This window comes from Trachymyrmex cornetzi, unplaced genomic scaffold (assembly GCF_001594075.2).
Source record: "Trachymyrmex cornetzi isolate Tcor2-1 unplaced genomic scaffold, Tcor1.1 scaffold57, whole genome shotgun sequence".
Classification (NCBI taxonomy): Eukaryota; Metazoa; Arthropoda; class Insecta; order Hymenoptera; family Formicidae; genus Trachymyrmex; species Trachymyrmex cornetzi.
The window spans coordinates 511840-522962 of record NW_017299882.1 but is presented as its reverse complement, the minus strand read 5'-3'; the positions used below and the strand labels follow the sequence as shown (position 1 = coordinate 522962).

The window sequence follows — 11123 nt, the reverse complement described above, 5'->3', positions numbered from 1 at the left end:
AAGATACATGGACCTAAGAATCTATAAAAGGATGTATGTAAATAATTGTAAGTGTCCACGGAATCAACAGTCCTTGGAGCCAAGCGTGCATCTGTTTTGCATCAACGACCTCCGAAAGAATGATAGACAGTTTCAAATAGCATTCAAATCCGCCAGTTGGCATAGCGCCGATACTTTGGCTCGAGCTGCATCATCACTTCTTTCAATTCGTCAATTTCATCATCATCGACGTTATATTCGCTCGCGTTTGTCTTGTTCCCTTTACTATCCTTTGCTTTCTTCTCTTCTTTTTTCGCTGCATTATTTCGGGCTGCAAAAAATAAAGTATTTTCTTTGTCCCATAAACTAATATTCGTGCAGATATATAAATTGTGCATTTTGCATTTTGAAAGAAAAGCTGTGCATGAACTCTCAAACAGTTAAATAAAATCTTAGACGATAAAGAAGTTAAAATTTATAATTTAATTATTTGTTGTAAAATTGTAACAATATCCAATTTACTATAAAATTGTATTATACAATATTGAAGTTTTCATGATAAAGATGCAATGGCAAAGGAAACATCAAGAGGAAAATGTACACAATAAGAGGAAAATATACATGAAAATATACAGACAAGATAGGAACACAAAATTATAAAACAAGAGTGTAAAAATTGAGCTTCTCTTTTAAATAATTTGTTAATAAAGCAAAGATGTTAATGTGTTTACTAAAAAATAGACGAGGTCAAAATAATTTAGCAAGGGAGCAAACGAAAAGATCGCCAATAAAGTGCAAGGTAAAAGTTAAGTTGAAAGTTCTGTAGAAATCTTGTAACAACGCGTGAGTCTTTGAAGATTTTCGAATGCTCATAATAATTCCGCAAAAGAAACGAGATAATTCTACCTTTCGTCCTGTTTAACGATTATTTTTTAGCATTTCGTTACATTTAATTCACGATGGACAGAGCATTCGAAATTTTTTGAAGTTCTCTTCTTTAAACATTCCCAGCAATAGCAACAACGAAAGCTGATGCCGTGAGTTGCAAAAGCAAATAAGCAGAAAGCCAAGAAAAGTCGAAGTAGAGAAAGAAATATCCTTTCCATCAGTCGCGTAAACACTTAGAATGTATGGCTCTTCCAGACAAATGTATAGCGTAAGTCGTCCATTCACAAGTGTGCAATCTTTGCAGACATTATTATTCTTGTTTCTTAACAATTTTGAGCTGAAAGACTAGTATGACGAAATCACGTAAGTATCAGGAAAACTCAATTTTAAATGAAATTTATATCTGATTGAACTGTGCCATGGAAATTGTGGTGAACCGAAGAGAACTTATTATACTGTTCTCTTAACTAAATAATTCTCTAAATCCCAAACGAATTGTCTGGCTCTTTCAACATGTGCATGACAGCATATATTGGTGAGAGTGATGTCTGTAAGCATATTTTTCCCCGGTGCGGAATATTTGCCACACGTTTTATTCTTCTCATCTGTCGTAATTATGTTGCTGAGATTATAAGCCACGCGACACGTCGAGTGTATATCACGCGTAACACATTCTAGGATTCTTGTAGGAAGTTCCGAAGAAGCTGAGAAGAAGGCACCGCCCGGTACCCGCGATCAATATACTCACCTGGTGCCATGTACGGCTGCGGGAGGGTGCGCGACGTCTTCGTCGGAAACGGCCGTACTGACGACCGTACACTTGATGCTGTTGAGGTACAAATGCGCGACGCCGTCGTTTGTGCTGTCGTTATCTACCAGTCCTGCCTCCCTCGCTAAGAAATCCGACGCGAATTCCCCGTATTCGTCATTGTCATCGTCTACACCGGTGTCGTCGCGCGAGGGCCTCTTCGGGACCACGCCGACCTCCAGCGTCCGCTCGGCTGCGGGCTCTGCCCTGATGCATATCGATGAGCACTCCGACTCGATCCCAGAATCCACGCTCTCCTGGAGGCTGCTGCGGGGCGGTGGCAATGGATGCGTATCCACCGTTCCGACGATAGCGTCGTCAATCGTCAAAACAGTTTCTTCGATACCAGAATCTTGGCTGTTCCTGTGCATACTCTCGGAATTCTCGATCAGCAGCGTGTTCGTCGATGTAGTCCTCGAAGCAGACAGCTCGAAGTACGACTCCGTCACCTTGGCACCTTCATTCGGCGAACTTCTGGACGGAACGCTCGGCGACAGCTCGTCCTCAACGGATGTGCCGTCTGTGGAGATGTCCGTCATGCAGAATATGAGCTCCTCCGCGTCGGACTTGTCTAGATTTGCAGACGTCTCGTACGAAGGTGTGATGAGGATGGTCGGGTCGATCCGCCTGCTGTCGTCGATGTCTTCCGGCTGTTCCTCGGCCTCGGTCTCTTTAAGGATAGTTCGATGTGTATCGGCATTATTTGGCATGAAAGACTGTCCCTCAAGATGCTCCCCGAGCGCCTCCTGGCTCCCAGAATTCGTCGTCACCAATTCACATGGTTTTACCTTAATATTTACACTTGTACTTTTATGGTCAGCGGAAATGCGGCAAGCATCATTATCAAGGACTTCCACTAGGTCCTCCTTCTCCTCTTTCCTCTTTATAGATTCGCATTGACGATCTTGGTCGACAACGCAGCACATGCTATTGGTAACTTTCTCGTTTAAGTGGTCCGAGTCAACGTCCTTCAACGACTTCGATGGCATCTCGACGTCATCTGTTAACGTCGACGATGCCCAGATATCGTTCAACGACATCCCGCAGTTGCCTGGTGAATATTTAATCATGCCGACGTCGTCGTCCGTATTCGTCGACAATTTCGTAGTACTTACGCTATCTACGGTTTTCCTATCATGCCCTATGTTACAAATCGGAAAACTATTATCACTAGTCTGATTAATACTGTCCGTGGTTGTATCACATGTCCTCGCCGTTAAGGCATCCGCTCCTCCAACTGCATCATTATGTTCTAAACACTCTGTGTCGTTATTCCCTAAAACTTTCGCTTCGTCGTATTCTAAATCTTTCAGATTGTCGCGTTTTAAGCGTTCAACATTATTACACTCTGTATGTCCTAAATTCTGCGTGTCATCACGCTCTCCTCGATTCTCATCATTACTAATAAAATCATCATTACACCCTGTACTGTCGGTCTTACTTAATTCTAAAGCAGAATATCCGGCTACATCCGTTAACTTTATACCTATACATACAGTGGATTTGTTCGCCGGCAACGATGAAGCCGCCATATTCGGCTCGACATAGCCGCTATCTAATACTAAATTATCAACAAAATCGTCCTTTGATTGCACACTTTCAGGTAACAGTCGATCACTAAGGTCAGACTTTGTCCATTGTAACTTATCTGTGCAACGCACACTGTCCTCCTTAACACTCTTTTCATTAATATGTACAATTTGTATATCCATGGAATCTTTCTCATCGTTTCTCGCGATTCTATTGTCCTGATCTTCTAAGTTCTCGCTACTTCTCGCGGACACTTTCTCCCGATTGATTAAATAGTGCTCGTTGTTATTCGCAACCTCATCTCTTCCTTGATCTTGTACATTCTCATTGTCTTCAATAATCTGAGTCTTTTCTTGATTCTCAAAGCTTTTATTAATGCTTCTAACAACTTCTTCCTTCTCTTGATCTTCTAAGTCTTTCTCGGTTTTCACAACCTGATTTTTTATCTGAACAAATAAATTACTCTCATCATTCAAAACCTGATTCTCTTCCTGACCGATTAAATTCTTTTCATCGTCTTTGATATCATCAAATGACTTCTCTTCGTTGTTTCTCCCCACTTCATTATTTTCTTGGACGAATAAATCGTCCTCGTCATTCCTAACAATAATCTGATTATTTTCTTTAACGGTTAAACTACTCTCATCATTTTCGGTAATCCGATTTCGCTCTTGACTACATGAATTACTTTTGCTAGTCTCTTGCCCGATCAGATTATTGCCATCGTCTCTCGCAACCTGATTCTTCTTCTGACTAAATATATCTTCTTTGTTTATCCTCGCAATCTCGACTTCTGTCGATTTTTCTAAATCTTTCTCTCTAACATTCGCATCCTGATCCTTCGCCTGACCAAAAAACTTGGTATTGTGTTCAATGAGACTCGGTTGAGGTTCAAGCTTGAAAGATGCGAATATGTTGGTCAGACTCTGTAACTGCGATACGTTTACTCTCACTGATCTGTTTCTCAACAAAGATCCAGGTTCTGAAGACCATGAACTTTCGGTGCTAATCTTAGTTCGGCCTTCCTTCAGGTACTGCTGCAGCTTATCGCCCAATGCCATCATACCACTTACGTTCTCCTGCAAAGAACTTCTCGTGTCCGCGGCAGCGCTTGAGGAGTCTGAGAAGAATTGGCCAGGATGCTGGAATAAGGACAGAAGTTTCTCTAGACTGGACTTGTGCCTCTGCACCGACGTGTTCGCCTGTTCTCGTGAATGTGACTCTGCCATGCGAGTCGAGGACGTTTCCGAGGTAGTACTTGCGGAAGACTCCAAAGCGCAAGAGGACAATCCGTCTGAAGTCGTCCGATTTACGCGCAATTCCGATGTGTCATCCGAGGATGATTTTATCAAAGCTTTATCCTCGACTACGTTAATCCTCATCGAGGCCGTATCCTCGTTCGGATATGCAGGTACCTGTAGTTCTTTTGTACTTGTATACACGATGCGCTGATCCTTGATCGCCTCAATATCCCTATCGGGCGTCGCAATACTATCGAGATCTCTTGTAACGTTGTTCTGATTTGCCGCCAAATTGCAATGTATTTTGCGAATCGTCATGATATCCTCGTTTCTTTCAGATTGCAACATTGCAGTTGTGTCCTTCTGAATTAATCGCTCTTCTTCAGCTTTCGTTACTGCATCGCGTTCACTCCTACACGTTCCAGTAATGCTCTCATCCGTCCAAAATCGCTGTTCAGCTTGGTATACATCCGATCGTTCCTCCTTTCCCTTCGTTCCTTTGTCACAACTATCATCACTTTTGGCAATATCTTCGTTTGGGGATATTTTTGTCGATGTCGCAACTACATTAAGCGTGTCTACGGACGCGGTTGTGCTATCGCTAGCGGCCTGCGTCACATGCGTGTCCATCTTGGTTGCGCTGCCATGATCGTCAGAGTCGGCCGTGTTGAGTGTGACGTTAAAACCGATTGTAACCGAGCTGCCGCTGGAGGATGCGACGACCGATTTGGGCGATGAGCGGTCGGCGCCGGCCGACTCGACGACCGACACGCGGAACCGCGACGGACCGCTGCTTGTATTGGGGAAAAAAGACGGGGAAGAACCGAGGGACGGGGAGGAGCCGAGGGACGGCGGTGTGACCGGCGAAGAGGACACCGAGGAGTCGGCAGAACGCAATGATGCTTCCGATACTCGACACACGACGAAGCGATTCCGGGATGGGCTGGGGATTGGACTGGCCACGGGAGAGGGAATAGGACTGGGAGCCGGGGAGCGCAAACGGCCTCCGCTAGTGCGCTTTGGCTCCAGCATGCGCGTTGCCGGCTCGTCGGCGGCTAACATCACCGATCGCGACGGACTTGGCAGTGTCTGACAGGTAAGCGAGATCTTACGGGAACTCGCGTTCAGCAATCGGTTTGAATGCCGTGGACTCTCAACATCCTCGGTGGATTCCTCTAGTAGACGGCGTTCCTCATTCTGGCTACAACAATTGCGAACCTCCGCAGCCATTACCCTATACTCGTGCAAGGGACCGTCCTTTGCGTTTGAAAAATAAAGATAATTATTAAACATAAGAATTATATGTACACAAAATTATTAAAGGTTTTTAAACAATGTCGAAGTGAACGTGGTTTCAATAAACACAAACTTCTTGTATACAAGGCATATACCACGAGCGCCAGATAACAGTAGCGATTATTTAAAATTTCTTTATTAAAAACATAAATATAATAATAAACGTTTATTATTATATTTATGTTTTTAATAAAGAAATTTTAAATAATCGCTACTGTTATCTGGCGCTCGTGGTATATGCCTTGTATACAAGAAGTTTGTGTTTTTAAACAAATTGCACGAATAACATTTTGCTATTCATAAGTTCTTAATACAACCATTATACATAAATGCAAAACTTTCTATATAAAATAAATATTAACACTCACTATTCTTATCCGAGGTTTGTCATCCAAATCTATCTGCGTAATGGTCTTGTTCTTTTTCATAACATTCACGAGAGCATGCATTCCGCGCATCTGTATAGTGTTATCCCGTAAATCTATCCTCTGCAGAAGAAAGGTGTGATATAGTACACAGCGAAGCATTGAAAGCATAAGCGAAAACTTTACCTGCAAAACTTGATTCGTCTCCATTATTTCAGCTAGAGTAATTATTCCATCGCATGTGAGTTCCGTAGATTGCATGCCCAATTGTAAGAGAACACGATTTTGCTTCAATGATTCATTAACGATGCTCAATGTCTCATCCGTTAACATATTTTGGCCAATATTCAGAGTTTCCAAGGTTTTCGATAATGCCTAAACATAATTATTATGTAATAGAGCAGCGAGTATTACGTTACAAACAGCATACATTTTATTGTTTTATATTTAACTTTTACTAATTTAAAAGTTTCACATTTTCTTTCGTTCGCGATTTTTATGTGAACTGAATATAAACTACTACTCTAATAATTGAGAATAATTTTCTTATTCCTAATTATGTTAAAATATTTACATAATAATAGTATACAAATATATAAATATATAAGAGTAAACACGCTAAAAATAATTGTAATATTATAAAATAACAGTAACATTTCTAATAATTAATGTAGTAATCTCGTTAAATAAAATTCATTTGCGAAAAAATTATAAATTACAATACAAATTACAATTATTAATCATTTATATAAATCACAAAATTATTATTATCGTAAAATATATACCAGTAATTAAAAGTAATATATTAAAAGCTACATTCGTAATACATACTATAATCCTCGAGAAGTAGGGTGATGATTTCTTGGTCAGACGATTATTCCATAATATCAGGATGCTAAGTCCCTTGCCAGTTTTGTCCTCATTCACTTGATTGATCAGACCCTCCAGTATATCTCGTACTCCGTCGTCCTGGACGTTATTATTACTAAGAAAAAACAATTCCAAAAACAAAAAATCTGTACTAACATCGTTACTCGCTTAAGCATAATACATGTCTCTTATTAAAATAAAGCAAATTTACACATACAAATATTGCTCTTATATTCTTCAATTATACATACAATTTCTGTCAATTTTCGTAAATTAAAAAATATTTAGAGAAATCCAAAGATAAAATTAAAAAAAAATACTAATATACTTTACATACACATTATATTTTCGAAAAAGATTTTCGGAAAAAAATTGTTCTTAATTATCAAGATACATACCTAATATCAAGCAATTGCAACTGATTGTTCATTCTTAAGAGAGATCCAAGTTGTATAGCGTCGTATAAGTCAAGCCCGTTATCGGCTAAATATAGTTCTCGTATACCACTATTTATTTTTAGGGCTGTAACTGTTAGAAAAACAAAGAGTCATAATCCATGTGAAATAATTATTAAAAAAACTTCTAAATTTCATTTTAATAATTACAATAACATGTTTTAATACCACAATATAACACTTATTTTTTCTCGTAAAAATTATGATGTTACTCTATTAACAAATTGTGAACAACATCATTATATTGTAAATGCAATATAATACACAATGTTCTAATGTATAAGAAAAAATTGTTACACGATAAATACCAAGCATGATAACTGCTCTCCCCGACAATCCACAGTTTTCCAATTTAAGGACTTGCAAGTGGCAAACTACTCGTAGTGCACGTGTCAGAGTGTTCATGTTTTGTTCATCAAACTTTATGTCTCCCGCTTCAAACTCCTCTAAACTCTCAGTCTACACAAATAAGAACTATATTAATTGCACTTCTAGCACTTTCATTTTAAATACATATAATATCATGATAATACTCTCTATCATATATAACTCTCTATCATATATAACACAAAATTAACTGAAATGAAAATAAAAGTAATTTTTAAAAACAGTTTTGACATTTACGACTAATATAAGACTGTCTTACGAAAATTCTTTGATTGTATAAGTACCTTCTTAATCATATGCGAGCATGCTTGCCAGCCGCGCACTCCGATTTCTGGGTTAGACGAAATATTTAAGTGTCTTGCGGATTCATAATATTCCATCATATCAAATAATATCACGGAACTCTGTAATAATAATTGCTCATTAATATAGACAGTATGTATACATATTAAAAATATAATAATATATATCTTTTTTAGAGAAGTACCTCATCAGTAAGAGATGTTCCTTCTAAAATAACTTTATTAAACTGTACTCTCTTCAGTATCTCCTCCAACGGTTCGATATGATCCTGATTCAAGACTTCTCCTCTCAAATTCAGCTCCTCGCAACGGTCTTGAGATATATCTAAATTCTATGTAACAAGAATGAAAATATGTGAAAGTGAACGCCAAAACTTTTATCCCTGCTAAGTTTACCGAATGTCAAAACTTATAAAACTTTTCTTCAAAGGATTATATCTGTGCATTATTACGATTCTATTTATTAAGAGTCTTATTATATTAGTAAAATACTAGCACAAATAATAAACATGCACAAAATGTACAATGATAATTAAATGCCACGATAAAGAATAAAAAAAAAACTTTCAGCCATTTCAGCGTTTTTGTCAAATAAACAACTTTCAAATGCACAGAACTTGAGATTATTACTTTATTGCAACATATTGTTGCTCACACTTGAATTTAATAATGTTTTTAATATACACCACAAAAGATGGCTGTGTAGAATTAAATGCATTACTTGGAATATTATGAAGTAAATGGTCGATTTACCTCGAGTTGAACTAAAACATTTTGCAAAGGTTTGGTGGCATGACGAGCGCAAGACTCCTTGTATGCAAAGATTAAGTCCTCGCGATTCACATTTTCAGCTGGGAACAATTATTAATAGTTTTATTTCTCATAACGTACAACAATATGAATTATAACACAAATTTTAAAAATCTTGTCTCAAAAATTACATCTTTAAAAAGCATCTCTAAAATGTATTTCTTTGTCTATATTAACAATTTCTTTGTGTATTACATTTCAAAAATAATAGAAGATAGAGGGGAAATTTCTTAAAAAGGTTCTTAAAAGGAAATTTTAGAAGACTTTTTGGGACAAAATGGAATTTCTGTTAATATTGATCGTTATGCATTCTTCTGACATGATAAATGTCAGAAATCTATGTGTATTCAATTAATGTATATGTATATCACGATATATATATATATAATGTATAAAATAAATAGAATATGAGTGCGAAGTTAAAAAAAAAACAGTCTGTAATATCATGGTGTATAATTATCTATTTATTTATTTTACAAGAATTATTATCGTATACAATAATTACAACGAGAAAAAAATATATACATATATTATTACAGTCGTATATTGTATCAGATAAATTTTAACATCGCTATATATATATCTCTCTCATCAAACTTATAATTAGTACGTAGTTCACATTGTGAAATCCTTCGCTTGGGACAGTCTATAAAAAAACTTGATAGCGTAGCAACAAAATGCAACCGTGTTAAAGACAAAGAAATCATGTGAACGATTTAGAATATTATAAAAATATTTCGACGAATAAACAATCCCTTTTCTGTCTAGATAGATAAACTTTCTACATGTACAATTTCTATTAAATTAAAAAAAAAAATTGATTACAAGTTGATTAAAAAATAAATCGCATATTCGTCATATTTCTTTAACATATTTATATGTTATATCATACATTGACATTTTTTAAAGTAGCCGATGGAGTTTCTTGTTGGATCTTCAAAACAACAATTTACAGCGTTGGTCCGTTAACTAATTTATACAAAGTTACAGCAAGTAATTACGACTCACTAGGTTTTAAACAATATTCAATGTTAGGTTTTTAAATTTAAATCTCGAGAACAAGCAGAAACAATCCTGCAACATCACAACATTGGATTAATTAATCACATCGTACATCTCTTCAACAAAACGTAAAGACCATAGCGAGTCTCTGCTGGCTCTAAGAGCAATTGACATCACCGACAAAATTTACATCATGCTTGAACACATAAAAACTAAGTATTTCTTAAGTCCTAAGACAAAAGACATCCACAAACTGAACAACTTTTGCCAGTATTAATACTGATTAATTACGTCATATTTCTCCGCTTCTGTCATAAATGTCAATAACAAATTACTAACCAGTACGGCTTTTCAGCAAGAAACAAAATATAACACAGTGATGATTTCGTCTTTGTCTAACATTGGTAAATAACAAAGATACAATGATTCACTGTATTACACTGAGTCATCCTGTGTCTCTTGTTGGAAAGCATCTCAAATCTACTCGATATAAATTGTCAGTGCATCGATATCCATCAACGTCATTAAATCCTAATGGTGAATATTCGGTCACTCATATTACACTGGATTAGAACACATTAAAGGTCACTTTATATAAAGTATCTAAATACAGTGACATAATATATAACCAATAATAAAATAAAGTATACATTCTGTTAAATAATGACACAATATCATTATTGAGTACTTAATTGTTTGAAATAATCATATGCAACTTTAGTATGCATTAATCTAGTGCATACTAAATGCAAGTGATTGAATTTGCTATTTAATTAGCACACAGAATACGTGCTCCAAAGTGATGTGATGCTCGACCCAAAAAACCTCGTCTCTCTTCACGACATTACAAGTTGCTCCAAGATCTCTGAATTCTCTGAACGGAGCAAGAATAGATCAATCACATTGTTTAATTAGCCAAACTGTTCCAATTTGTTAATTCCTTGTTCGTCCAGGATCTTGGAGCAATTTCCAGTATTGTGAACACAAAAAGCCAAAAAAACCAGATGTGAAAAAGTGAAGGCACACATTGTGCCCGTCGCGGAAAGAAGGCACCAGGATACTCACTGTGTCTCCAGGGATTATCAGGCTCGAGGTAGCCTGTCACTAGGTGACTGTCACTCAAAGGAAAGCTGACTCGTCGGGGCGGCCTTTTCTTAGTCCACGCCAGAGCACTACGCAGCTGACGGCCG

At 37.2% G+C, this 11123-nt stretch overlaps 1 protein-coding gene across 1 annotated transcript; it reads right to left on the bottom strand.

Moving 5' to 3' along the window:
- Positions 1 to 231: 231 nt before the first annotated feature.
- On the bottom strand, positions 232 to 11119 carry LOC108766032 (uncharacterized; the record flags this gene model as incomplete). Its single annotated transcript, XM_018515049.1, has 12 exons — positions 232 to 310; positions 1616 to 3448; positions 3485 to 5703; positions 6111 to 6230; positions 6294 to 6482; positions 6939 to 7092; positions 7376 to 7505; positions 7741 to 7891; positions 8104 to 8223; positions 8307 to 8453; positions 8875 to 8972; positions 10999 to 11119. Coding segments are annotated over 12 exons (5292 nt in total), but the record flags the coding sequence as incomplete, so codon positions are not given.
- Positions 11120 to 11123: the final 4 nt, after the last annotated feature.